Genomic DNA, 15,031 nt, shown 5'->3' with positions numbered 1-15,031 from the left:
ATTTAACACAAGTTTGTGTTCTTTCAACACAAGTTTTTTTTCAGTGTATTTTATATTTCAAAAACATAATAAATGTTATCATAAGATAATAATACCAAAGGTCTGAGTTAGATATCTGTCTTATCTACATTAATGTGTATCATGCTATCTGTCTATCTTCATATCTCTTGTTCACCATAGTTATAGCAGCCCATGAGATGGGAGGTTTCAAAAAATATTTATTTATTGTTTGTGGTAAGTATAATTAATACTTTTTACTGATTATATTACGTTTCCTTAAAAACAAATATTCGGCTTTGAGGCTCATTTACATGCCAAGTAGGAGTAGGCAGTACTGGATTTAGATGAAAAGAGGTACTAGGTTATGCCACGTATGTTTCCCCACCCACTCCCCAAGCCTCAAGATAACAGGCAGATGAAACACAACCGAGCAAAGCCTGGGATGGTGAAAAGCTCACGAAAGTGTCAAAAATACTATACACCTTTGCCGGAGGCCCCCAAGGTCTTCAGTTCCTATAGGCTTTAGCCTGCCAAGCTTGAAGGTATATCCGGCACTGCATGTAGGTCAATAATGGCACTGGGGCTTTAATGGACAATTACTGTGTATTTCACCAATACTAACTCCTATTGCATACGTCTTAATTAAAGTATTTGAAACGCAATTATCAAATTTTTCACTAAGTACTAACAGAAATAGGCTCGACTTATGGGTTGCTATGGTTGTATAAATAAACCCGCGAAGCTACAAACTTGCCCGTTATCTTCAGATATGTACAGAAAGCTAAAAACAACCTTAGATTTAAAGGAAGCCGTTTTGTTAGTTCATAACAGATTTAAATAGTTGGTTTAGTTTTGTCCCAGTTCATTCATTCAAGAAGAGAATGCAGATTAGATACACATAATATTCCGTTTTCGTGTAGCTTTTATTAGTAGTCAGAAATTTCACAAAAACAAATATTACAAGTTAAATCTTTGATCCGTTGCATTCAGAAGACTGTAATTTTGGTGGGTGGGGGTATCGTATTGGCACATTGTCCAGGGACAATTCATTGAAGCATTCCAAAGGTCTCTTGGCAAATGGGACCTTAAGACTAGCTGAACAAGCTACAGTCAGACCGAGTGTTTCTTCCTCGAATTGCACACGTAATCATAGAAATAACGACAATATGTTAGTCTCAAAATAGCCGAAATATTTTGTTGTCTAGACAATAGTTAAACCGTTCTATTTTATGGTTACTATTTTGTTTTATTTATTTATGTTCAGTATATGTAACTGTATATAAAGTATCTGGAGATGTAACACCAGCTTGTGATGATGGTTGGGTAGCTAATGATATATATTGTTATTACTTTAACAACGGAGACAACAGAACATGGGGTCATGCTATTGACGAATGCGAAGTTAAACAGTCACAGTTACTGAGGATTGAGTCGGTCGATGAGTTGGTGAGATTTCTTTTCCATTTGATTTTTACCCGACAAACTACACTTACTCTTTACGCCGGAACATCAGATACCAGTATGGATGTTTTTGTTTATCATCCGGGTAGCTTTGCTTGTGACCTTGGGTTATATCTAATTCCAAACTCTAGTTCCATATATGGCGTGTATGGCACACACTTTCTAGACCACCTGACACAGTGCCAAAATATCTGATTTGAGGACTTCACAAAGGTAATGAAGTTTCGCTGAACTTAGCTGATATTTTCTGTTATCACCCATAAATAACTATGCTTGTGGCCTTGGGTTATATTTGTGCTTGCTTCGGCACATGAATTCCAGGCCCAAACACGCACTTTCTAGAACACCCTATACAACTCCTGAACATCTGATTTGATAACTTCACAAAGCTAGTGAACTTTTGTTAAACTTTTCTTTGTATTGTATGAAGAGTATTATTTGACAGTGGATAAACATGGTCCGAATCATATTTCAGAATTTCCTTAAGACAACATTTCAAGGATATCCCAGTTATGAATATTGGACATCGTTAAATGAACTGCAGCCTGACGGGGACGGTGGAACTGGAACATGGTTATGGGAAAGTGATGAATATCCGTCTGACGACGTTATGTAAGTAGGCAATACAGAAATCACAACCCCTATATATACCGGGGTTCACCTTGCCGTCATCCGATAGAGTTCTGTTGTGCTCATATCCAGTCTTATGTTGAGGTAGTGCCTGTCATACGTACCATTACTGTATATCTTCTGTAAGCAGGGTCGGATTAATCTTGCATGGGGGGGGGGGGGGGGCTGGCTTAAAATGTCACTGGGACCCTTGCATCAACAGTACAATGGGACATAATCTGGTCATTGTCCATTTACTTGGCACAAATATATACAACATAATAAATAAAATCATAATCTCATAAATTATATGCTTTATATAAAACAATTACCGCTAATTTGAGGGCCCTTTAATATTGGAGTCCCTGGCTACAGCACACCCATCCCTTTTAATCCGTGACTGATTGTAAGATTGCACATAATATAACGGTGTTATATTATGGTGTTCAATCACCTGATATGATCTCGTATTCATGGATATTTTTCGTGGATCTATCATAGTATCTCTTTCACGTGTGACTGAAAGGTAATATGAGTATTAAACATCACTAAATCCGACCACGGACAGGCATTCTTACACATATTGGGTTCACTCCCCTCAATTTTATCACTGTGAGCGCATTTTGCTGTAGAAACAGTATTATATTGTTATATTGGGTTTCGGTTTTGAACGTTATCATAAACGTACATTGGTTTTATTTTTAGAAAATGGGACACAGAACCCGACAATAGTGACGATGAAGATTGTGGTGCCATCAACATTCAGGCAACGTTTAGTGATCAAAAATGTTCAGTTAAATTCCCATATATTTGTGAATCCGATTATAAAGATGATGGTAAGTATTAACTTTGGGCAAGTCTTTCTGCGTGACAAATGTTTCAATACAACCTTAAGCTAATGGTGTCCACATTTAATATCCCAAAGTCTTTGAATTCTAGAAGCAGAATCCATTTTCAATACAACTATCCGGAAGTCTTCCACTTTCGACACGACAGAGTGAATTTATTTGTAACCCAGCCTAAAAGATTTTTCAATTTCTACTATCACATCCTAGTGTCTTCCGTTGCCTGCATCATCATAATAAATTTGTTCAATCACACCAAAGTCGTCCAAAATCGGTACCATGGTCGATCAACCACCCTAAGTCACATGCAAAAATGACCATTAAGTTGTTCAATTGCCACCAACAATTCTAAAAATATTTATTTTTATTTACAGTCGGTTGTCCCCCATTCTGGTTGCAAGGGCAGCAAGATTGTTTCTACGTCAGCAATAGTTCAGATCCATCTCAGGTGGCAACATGGGCGCAAGCAAAAAAGAATTGTTCTGGAATAAATTTTTTTGGTGATGCTTCTGTTTACACTCATTTGCTAACATTTGACGTTGAGGGAGACACCGTAAGTATATATCTTAAATTCATTATACCATTTTTTTAGCCCGATGAAGTAAAAGAGTATCATGTTAACTCGTATAGTCTTATATCTGAACCAGGTGGTATTTTCTGTCCGCATTTCTGTTTGGTCCAAACGCGCAACTTGCACTAGTGCAGTACCGGATCGAGATTGGGGCATAGTATTGGGTGACTTTATACGATGTAGTCTCTTTGAGAAACTTTGACTCTAAATTGTCGTAAGAACGCCAGTAACTTGAGTACGTTTGCAAGGTAAAAATCGGGTACAATAATACTTCTTTGTCTTGTAATATTCGCGGAATTTGCCCGCACTTTTGTCGCATTAGTAATATATATTTTATTATATTAATCACAGAACTCGGCTCTAAAAATAAAGATAATGTAAATCTGTTTACCTATTTTCAGGATTTTCTGAGTAAGTCGTTACCTCAATGGCAGAAAACAACAACGTTATTCTGGACTGGTTTAAATGATATCGCCCAGGAAGGAAAGTGGGCTTGGGATTCGAAAGTAGCTTTTGATCCTTCTTTAGTGTAAGTTTCCCCATTTTAAACAATTACGTCATCTACTTAGTTCCGGTTGCATGAATCGTTTTAAAACATCTTTTCATTGAAATCAAAACAGATGAAACTTTTACTATCAATGCCAACTGTCATGTATAGCCTACCATAATTCCAGAGGTCCATATCAAGTAATTCAAGTAAAACAAAATGTGTCGGTTCTGTCAACTTTCTGCTTAAAGATACATTATGGAAGATTAGATAAAGTGTTGGGTGTTCTTGCTATAATAGTTAAAAATAGATAACGTAAATAGAGAATTATGAATATTGCTCCACTATGTACCGAGATATTCGCTTTTGAATTTTAAGCCTAGCCTCGGTCATCATTACTAAAGGCGGTACGATAAAAACATAGTCTCGATAATCCTTTTTTGGATTTAACCATCAATGAGCGTTGAGCCTGCAGATTGAATTCCAATTCAGTGAAAATCCGACAAATAAGATGACATCATGAGTGGATTATGGTTTGGATAAGTTAATTAATGTCTAATTAATAATTTATATAACATTTCAGGCCTAAAGAAATTTTGCCCGGACAGTGGAGCTACGGCCTATTCTTATTTCGAATTCCACCTGTCAGGGGTCCTTTTACGCCAATGTACTTGAAAAAGGAACTCCTGCGTAATGTTTGTAAAATTCAGTCTGCATTGGCAACTTTCGAATTCCAAATGTCAATGGTTCTTTTACGTGCATGTCAATATGTACACGGGATCTAAGTTTTTCGTGTCATCCGAACGACTAGACAGTTTGTGTGTTGTGTCACTTAGTATGTGGCCAATGCTTGGAGCTTGCCATTATGTGACGTGGGATACATTTTCATATCATTATCATTAAAGGTAATTTCTTTTTTGTAGAAAATGGACGCAGGAACCAAATCACCTTGCTGGTGAAGAGCACTGTGCAGTTATAACAAAAGAAGGGACATTCGCTGATAGAAACTGTAACTCCGCACGTAATTTTGTTTGTAGAAAACCACAGGATTTCAGTAAGACTTTTGTTTAAGTACTATTAGCCACTACTAAAGGCTAATTGGTCAATCTTGTTTATTGACACAAAGCCAACCGATAATCTGATAATTAATTTAAATGCTCTCAACCAGTTATACACAGAAACTCGCCAATCTATACAACCATGAGGGTCCGGAAAATAATGTCAAAGAAACTAAACTCATTATTTTTCATAATATTTGAAATTAAATACACGCATTAGAATGCAATACTGACCCAGTTCAATCAATATTGATGTTGTTATGTGCTGTGAAAATATGGGATCCTATAATATCAAATATTTATCACACAATGAACATTTTATAATCAGTACACGATTCGTGTATTATTTGCTTTCGATATCCTACAAGACAATGCAGAGGTAATTAGTAATTGGTGATTCACAAGCGACAAAATAATGATACCCAAACGTATAGAATGGAGACTTATATAAATGTCGTTCAATTTGGACAGTTCACGCATTTCCACGAACATAATTCATTAGAAATTATAATACATTTTTAAAAAAAAAAAATTGAAATTAATCACTTAATATATATTCCTATTTTATGTACAATATGTGCTTTTAGATCTATTGTCGTCTACTTTAAGGTTCCGGAGAATAGAGCCATACGCCCTTTAAATATCTTATTGTGTGTTGGTCCACAAAACATGAAAACATAACTTAAAAAACCCACTTCCTAATATATACGGCCCCTTTGATTATTCTGAACATCGGAACATCTTATGAAACCTGGTTCTGCTCTACATCTAACGTTCGAAATACTTAGAATTTTGCGAATACCTCTGAAACTAATTATATTCCATGATGAATTCCGAACCCCCACCCAAACTTTTCAAACTAAAATCAGTCTAAAACCTTGTGTTTTCATTTACTTGGCTAACATCTAATGGACAGAACAGTCAGACGCTAATTCCCATTTCATATCATTTCATTTCTAATGGCTTTCAGAACATTTCTAAAACTAATTGTATTTCCTGATAAACTTGAACAAGTCTTTCCAAACCACCCAAGACATATGTTCAGTGGCTGGTTGTGAGGTCCAGTCATTGTAATTATTGCAGTTTGTTTTTTCAAAAATGTCAACAAAAAAAAAATAAAAAAATAAATAAAATGTAAAAAAAAAGGAAAGCCCAATTTTAAGCATCCTCGGTATCCCCAGTGACGTCGTTCTGTATACTCCCATTGGTTCATCCATGGGGTATTCACGAATTTAAATTATCTGCCCTTGGTGATTTCATTGGCCACGTAGGTTTATTCTATGAGATTGCAAGAAATTTTATATCAAAGAAGAGGCATACGCCACAGGCACTTGGAGGGATTAAAATACAACTTCTTACTACTGCTTGATTAATTTTAGATCCGTTACGACGATATAAGTATGACAAAACACAAACAAAAAAAATTGTAAATTAAAAATAACACTCACCATTTCTTGTAGTGACAGACACGTCTGATCTGGGTTGTGGTGAATGGACAAGAGCCGGACATAAATGTTATAAATTTTACAGTAAACCGAAGTCGACATGGATAGTCGCGAGACAAACCTGTCAGAAGCTTGGTGGGGATTTAATGAAATTGGAGTCCCTTGATGAAACTGTAAGTCTAATAGAATACTATATGTTCGCTAGTTCGTTCATAGGGCTTAACATCCGCTTCCATCGAAAGTGATATCACAGACAAAATACCACCCTCCTTTATATGGGGCGCCGTTTGTAAATTAATTATTTAGCTTTATCTATAGCAAAAAACACTAGATTTAATTTAAATTTATATATATAGTTATATCTCGACTTTTGTGCAAATTTTTCACTTTTAATATTTAAACTAAAAATACAACAAAAACTCAATATTTAACATAATATATATAAATATTTCTTGATTTGTCTCTATTTTCATATTTAACATTTAGCATTGAATATTAAGACCAAAACAAGAGATTTGATGATATATAAATATTTAGCTAAATATTTAGTTAAATGTTTAAACATTTAGCAAAATATATATTTAGTTAAATGTTAAAATATTTAGTTAAATGTTAAAATATTTAGTTAAACATTTATATATTTACTAAATAATATATATTTAGCTAAATATTTATATATTTAACTAAATAATTATATATTTAACTAAATAATTATATATTTAGCTAAATAATTATATATTTAGCTAAGCATATAGTTAAATTTACAAAGCGCAACCGTACCACGCCGTTTGTAAAATAATTATTGTTGTAAGCGACTTCACACTAAACGATGACGTAGTGTACAACTTTCCATTGACTGCACAACACAGTACTATCTGGTACCTGAACGCTCAGCTTAGTTCTTACACCCGTGATTCGGGTTACAAGTTCGTGGTCAGCTTCCATTTCTAATTGCTAGTAGGCCTATTGTGCCAAGTCTCACGTGTTGGGTACACGTCATCATTTTATGCGCAGTTTTTTGTGTCGCTTACGATAATAGAAATATTGGCGGGACCACAAATATATATTTAGTTAAATATTTATACATTTAGCTAAACATATATATTTAGCATGATATTCATATATTTAGTTAACTGTTTATATATATAACTAAATATATATATTTAGTTAAATGTTTATATATTTAGTTAAATGTTTATATATTTAGTTAAATGTTTATATATTTAGCTAAATGTTTATATATTTAGCTAAATGTTTATATATATTTAGCTAAATGTTTATTTAGCATTTATACCTACGAAAAACAGCACATTTAGCTATATATTTAACTAAGCGATGTGAAATCAAGATATAACATTTAAAGTTTTTCATAGACCAAAAACTCGACTTTTAGCTACAATATTTTTTGATATTTACATATATGACATTTTTGTTCTAATATTTATCTAAATATATGTATTCGGAGTTAAATCTAATGTTTTTTGCTATAAAAAAAATTAAATAATTATTTTACAAACGGCGCCCCATACCTTTAGCTCATTAATTTTTAAAGCTTCGTAATTGTTTTTATATTGATATAATATTGGTACAAACAATCCCTAAAAACAGTCCATTGAACTAAACAGCTAAATCGAATAACAACAAGAATAGAAATCCACGTTCATGAAATACTTATCCAATATAACTTATTTTTATCCCTCTTCTAAACTTGTGGCGCCAAGTTGTAGGCTATATTTAATATTTCAATAAAGGCTAACATTGTAACTAGAGCAAAGGTCGTATCTACGGTTCTTTTGTCTTTAGAAAGAGGGGCGTCTGAGAATGCATATATTGTGGCGTGTGTCAAAAAAACCTAAAAAACTATTTATTTTTTAAAAATTTATTTGGTAAAAACTCGAAATATAGGATGTAATTTTAAATACCCCAAACCCCGATCAAAAACGAAATCAGTCCGGTGTTCAAATTAGGGACCCGCTTAAGGTTTAGAGTGTTAACATAAAATCTCTGACAGTGTCCTCTTAGACAACCGACCGGGGTTCGATGGCCGAATGGTTAGCACGTGCGCGCTGTATCATAAGGTCTATCATTGAGTCAACTGAAGTGGTTTCGATTCCTCGGTTGTATGTGGAAAGGAGTGGGGTCGCTTGTCCAACCTCGTGGGTTTTCTCCGGGTTCTCCGGTTTCCTCCCACTGCTAAAGACACCTACTCGCCAAAGCCCAGCTTAACCGGAGCGGGGCCCTGTGATTGCTCAGTGTCTGCCCTCGCGCCGCTAGATAGATTACCGTGAAACTCATATGGAATTTGAACTTTTTCTCTTTTTGCCATGAACCGCGGGCCCTCAAGCCCATGCATTAAGCTGGGCTTTGCCACTCGCAAGCGAATTATTGAAATAAAATTGAACCATATGTTAGTCCCGAAAAGACCTAGTTTGTGTCGAGTGGACGTTAAACCCCATCTCTCTCTCTCTCTCTTAGACAACGAGTGGTCAAAATTTTAAAATAGGATGACCTATATACTTATGATGAGATTTTTCGGTAAACGTTTATATTTACATCCAGGCGTATGAATCAAATATTCGATCTGTCTTTTGTTGGGTGTGTATTATGTCGACTAATCAGGCCCTGACAAATACCGGTTTTAGTCTTTCTAAAACCATCAGAATCATGATGTACGTTGCTATATATATAATTAAATCTATTACAGAGGTATCTGTCTATGATATCAGAAACACCGAAAATGGCGAGTGGCCTTTACTGGATTGGGTTGAATGATCAATCAAAGGAAGGTACTTTCGTCTGGGCGGACGGTTCGTCTGCGGATTCCTCTTTTCTGTAAGTATTTAAAATAACAATAGACCTCTATGATTCTAGTAAAAAAAAAATATTTGTCGATTTCATTGGATTTTATAATATGTTGATCTGTTTCGTGGGATGACAATAATTTGTCTTCGTTGAAAACTCAACGGCTATAGATAAAGCCAATGATATTGCAGAATTTGTCGAAATACATATTTTATCGGGTCGATATAAAATAATCAACCCAATTTAGTGAATTATATTATCTAAATGAACGTTGCTTACTTCATTTATCACGTTTCCATGAAGGGCGGATACAGGAATTTTGAAAACGCGGGTGCAATCAAGGATGTTGCCGAACGAAGCGAGGTCCAAAATTTTTGGACCATTTTTGTACAATTTTCCTTGGAATAAACCCACGGCAAGTGAACTAAAAGGTGCAATTTACATTTAAACAGTTTGTGACATTCTTATTTCCGACATTACCGACAAAGAGACAAAAGAAAAGAAAGAACCCCGACCGGATCCAGCGAAATAGATTTATTCTAGCTCTTTGAGGCTTGACATATACAAATACACATTTTACCTTTTTATGGAGATTGTGCCTTTTCAGATTTTATAACAATCTATATAATATAATATAATGTAAAATGTTTTACAGGAAATGGTCCCACAGTCCCCTGAATGTATTAGCAAATCAACATTGTGCTGCTTTGACGAAGGACGTAACTATAACAGATAAACCATGTAGCGATTTTCAATTGGGATATATTTGTGAAAAACCAATGGATGGTAATATTTTATCAGTATATTTGCTATTACCTACATATACATCTTCCTCGGTATGCCCAGTGGTCTAATTCCGTTCTACTCCACTATACCCTTGGTTCATTCATGGGGTATTCACATATTCAAATTATCTGCTCTTAATCGTCGCTTGATTTTACGAACCACACAAAAACAGTTTACAAACCAGTCTTGTGACGGCTCGTTCGCTCGAATATGAGAAAGTTTGCAAGAAATTTGATATAAAAGAAGTAACATGCACACAAAAAGTTGTTTTATGTCGGTTAAACAGGGAGTGGCAAGTCATTATGCTATCAAGCGTATTGGTCACAATGATCACAATGAAACAAAATTTAAGACTTTTGTGCGCTCTATAGATTGGATGTTCTAAATGGATTAAAACATGTCCTAGAAAAGATATTCTTGGTTTAGCTCCACTCGGCGTAACATTTACTTTATAATATTTACAAAATAAGATAAAAGCAGCAAAGAAAGCTCGTCAATACAATCAAAAAACGTAGCTTATTTTCAAGATATTACTGAGCTATAATTTGATATAATTGGATATATTTCAGACAATGAGAATTGTCCAGATCAATGGACTTTGTACAATTATAATTGTTACTATATATCTGGGGACCTGGCTGATCAAGTCACAGGTACCAGTATCTGTAAGAGAAAACATGGTAAATTACTGGCTGTTAATGATAAAGACGAACTGGTGTGTATTATTTTATATTTATTTGAAGGGTTGCGGGGAGTGGGGTGGGGCAGTAAGTTTAAGGTCCACTCGACACAAATTAAGACATTTCGGGCCTAATATATTTATATGGTGCAATTCCATTTCAATAATCCGCATGTGCGTAGAGGTCTTTGGCAAATGGAGGAAGCCTGGGGACGCGAAGAAGACCTAGGAATTGAGCAGACACAACGCCTCCCACCCCAGCCACCCCTTTATTGTCACGTACGGAAAGCACGCCGATTGGCACAATGACAGACCTTATGATCCGAGGCTTACGCTTTAGACCACTTGACCACCCAGCCCCTGAGTGATATATTCTGTTCATATTTAATTTTTAATTTTGAAACTTAGGACATAGCCTACATATGATGATGGATAACTATTTAAACAAAATTTTGGTGGGGAGGGGTGGGGTGGGCAGCAGCAATTTTAGAGCTAGCTTTTACGATTTTGCTAATGAAAATTTTGCTAGTTTTGCTATTCACTTTCTACCATTGTTTTGTAAACAGCAATATATTGCTACCCAAATACAAGGTGTTACCACGTGGCCTAACATGTGGTGGATTGGATTATCTGATCAGGAGATTGGTGGATCGTGGGTATATCCTAATGAAGATGACAACTGGCCAGGAATGGACGGTTTGATGTAAGTATTTTTTTTTATTTGAATTGCTAGTTCCCGGTGAGGTAAAAGAAAAAAAAATTAATGTGCGATTCTTTATCAATTACTAAAATACAATAAAAACAAACGTGGTGGTATCGGGCTGTTTAGAAAGAATAAGAATAGGTTGTAGACGGTTCATTCTGATGAGACCCCGTGGTCCAAACTGATCAGCAGCAAATATTCGCTTGGCCGCTAACATACTGGTAGGGATCACATCGTGGCAGTTTAATTAGTTTTCAATATTAACTTCTTCTGTAATTAAACTCCATAACTCTACTAGACGTGACCTTACAAGCCAGTCAGGTTGTACAGTGTTAAAAGAAGGCTTCGGTAGTTATATAGCTGGTTGAATCGGTGAATTAATAAGTTGCATAGGTATGTCTTAATGATTGGTATACTACATACACACATGCAAGAGCTAAATCTGCCTATTGTAGGTCTTTCTTTAGGCCTTAAATGTTTATAAACTATTAATTGGAAATTTATTAACATGACAATACCTTAATCAAGTCTCGATGCCATCGGATAGGTCAGATTTTAAGTAGATTATAATGGTTCAGCCATTTAATGATTTAATCTGAAAATGGTGAAGCGAGGTTAAGCTTCGAACAACCAGTACGGTGGTTACAATCAGTGCACACATCTTGTCAAACCTTCAAAGGTTAATAGGCTGTTCAGAATAAAGTAATTTGAATGAACTGTTTAGTATATTCATTTTGCATTATATATTTTTGAACTATTATAGCAGGAACGGCCAGCTCTTTATCTAAATCTTACATAATGTATCTTTAACAGTCCATGGAATCAAGAACCCAACAGTTATGGTGGTAGAGATGAAGATTGTGTATCTGTGACCTACAGTGGTACTTTAAATGATGCCATGTGTACATCTCAAAGAGGATTTGTCTGTGAAAAAAGATCAACAGGTAACTGGGAGGAGTGATAATCATTAGTCGTACCGTAGGCCTAATAATCATACTATGGACACACTATGAGAATTTTTACGCGCATTCGGTACCACGCCATCGTGTCACGCCTCACTATAGAAATAGAGAATCTCCTACCAGTCTTTTTTGATATCAAAAAGTATCAACACAAGTTGATAAAGTAACAAAAAACGAGACTCTGCCGAGTTTTTTTTTTACTTTATCAACGAGTGTTTATGTTTTTTAATATCAAAAAAGACGAGTAGGAGATTTTATTTATCACCCAATCCCTTCTTACATGCACAAATAGATAAATATAATTCTTTGCTGTAGATTTCACTTTTACTGAACATTACGGCGTAGTGATACATCATTTTTGACAGTAATTCAACCATTGCAAAGTCCTTTATATTGACCCAGTGTTTCCATCAAGGTCAACTGAATAACAATAGTTCATTTTTAATAATAAAAAAAAGGTTATTTTTAATAAGAAATGAACTGTTCTTTGAAAATAAAAAAGTAGTTCCTTTACAACTGACCAATCAAATTCATGTAAAGCGATATTTTATTGGGTGATAATACAAGATTAGTACCTTCATTTACGAGTTGTGTTGTGCTGTCAGGATTGTTTTATATGGGAGGCGGGATGCCCAGGATGAGGTGGGCACGTGAAGGGTGTCGTGATGATTTCTTGGGCATGGCGTGAATTGGAAGTAAAACATAACGCTTAGACACCCCATCCCACCTACCCCATCCAGCAACGGGCTTGGAGGATCGAGCGGCTAAGTAAAGGGGAGCTATAAATCGACTCTAAAGCGTTCTAACGATATAGGCTAAATAATGGGGTTTTGTGGCCCAATGGATCTTGTTCGCCATTAAAATCAGTGGTCACCACTCCCTTGCCAAGAGCTGATGCTTGGTGTAGTCCATTAAAACTAGGGTGTTCGAGCAGGTACATAGATTCTTCTTTAATTTATTGACCAATTTTTCATTTCAGGTTCAACACTTGAATTTTCAAGATGGTTATATTTTATTACTTTCACCTCATTATGTATTATATTTAAAACTAACCCTTTATAGTACATTCATAAATATACCTATTGCATTGACAAAGAACTTGTACATTTTTATGTGTATCCCTTTCTTTAAATACCCAATAGACATCGTGTTAATTCATCCACAGTAATGTAATGCAAGATAAAGAGTATTGAAAATTATCGTACCAAACCTTCATGTTTCAATTTAAAGATGCATTATGTAAGAGCGAAATCTGCCTATTACAGATATTTTGATGGCTTCGTGTTATATATATTATTTTAGATATGTTATTTTTAGACACTTATGCGCATATGGTGGCAGTAATATTAATTGGATTCAAAGATCTGCGTTAAAATTAATAATCGAGACTTTGTTTATTATCATAGCAACAGTACTTGGCAATTTTGTAAAAACCTCAAAGACTCCTACTAAATTAAAACGTTCTAACCTTGCATTGATACATCACAGTATAATTCGAAACCTGACGATGTTAGACAATTAAGAGTAAGCATAAGTCTACATTAAATGACGGGATTCCTGAAACATGGGGAAGTATTCGGTTTTAGTTTTCAAGAAATGCAGTTGCATGTTTATTTCTTCGGCGCTGGTTATATTTTTTCTAAATATTTCGAAACCCTTTTGATTTAGAACAAGTAAAGGCGATATAGATAACTTGGTGTAATCGATCGCTTCTTTGAAAGATGGGAATTGATAACCAATGTACATAATCATTATAATAAAATACTCGACAAAAACATTTTTTTTTCTTTTTTAATAAACCAGAATTTTGCTCGGTTTACAAATTCAATCTTCCACTTTCCAATTTCAATATTTTTCTGCAGGGGACCTGACAAGAAACAGCGTCTAATCGTTCGGATGGTACGGAAAATCAAGGTCCCATGTACAGTTGGAATTCAATTTTCATGTCCGGTCAAAATTTCCCTCATTGCACACTGTATGCCCGTCTTTATTAGCTTGGTTGGTGCAGTAAAGTTGGGCGTTAAACCCTATTTCATGCATTCATTTGAAAACTACACTTAGTTGACAACATAATGTTTAGAGTCTCTGTGCGTCATTTGTATTTTTAGAAAATATCAAATTTTCCACGGTTTAATCCACCCTCAAATATACCTAAATTCATTATCAACGGCAGTTGGCCTACGGTTCAGTCCGATTAAAAAGGGGTCCGTCAAATGATTTTAGCCAAGGTTAAAGGTAGCGGTGGATTTTAATTTTGACTATCACGTTTATACAGGTCACAATTCTATGGAATACAATTACTGCTTATTACTGAGCGACGTTTCGACTAGGCTTCTCTGGTCATTATCAAGCAATGATAAAATAAGAAAATATAACAAGACAATATATAGTTGTGTACATGTATATATTGTCTTGTCATATTTTCATAGAGAGAGATAAACACGGGATATCATTTGAAAGTGTTCGATACTAAGCAGCAAAAGAAACGTCAGGTTAGTATGTTACTCTGAATAGACGCATTGCATAAAACTTGCGAAATGTTTTTATTGTATATTTGTGACCACATCTCCAACTTTACCTAAGCAATAAGGCTCCTTCCCAAACAGAGAAATGAACCCAGGAA

At 35.1% G+C, this 15,031-nt stretch overlaps 1 protein-coding gene across 1 annotated transcript; it reads left to right on the top strand.

Annotated features, from left to right (window-relative positions):
• The first annotated feature begins 165 nt into the window (after positions 1-165).
• LOC126816324 (C-type mannose receptor 2) lies at positions 166-14,172 on the top strand. Its single transcript, XM_050542749.2, has 14 exons — positions 166-234; positions 1,265-1,446; positions 1,937-2,073; positions 2,776-2,906; positions 3,290-3,468; positions 3,888-4,015; positions 4,897-5,027; positions 6,492-6,649; positions 9,181-9,308; positions 9,934-10,064; positions 10,634-10,779; positions 11,310-11,446; positions 12,260-12,390; positions 13,388-14,172. Exons 1-14 carry the CDS (start codon positions 198-200, stop codon positions 13,468-13,470), a joined length of 1,839 nt encoding a protein of 612 aa, XP_050398706.1. The 5' UTR covers positions 166-197; the 3' UTR covers positions 13,471-14,172.
• Positions 14,173-15,031: the final 859 nt, after the last annotated feature.

Source organism: Patella vulgata, chromosome 3, assembly GCF_932274485.2.
Source record: "Patella vulgata chromosome 3, xgPatVulg1.2, whole genome shotgun sequence".
Classification (NCBI taxonomy): Eukaryota; Metazoa; Mollusca; class Gastropoda; family Patellidae; genus Patella; species Patella vulgata.
The sequence above is the reverse complement of the archived record's forward strand: the minus strand, read 5'-3'. Positions and strand labels throughout refer to the sequence as shown.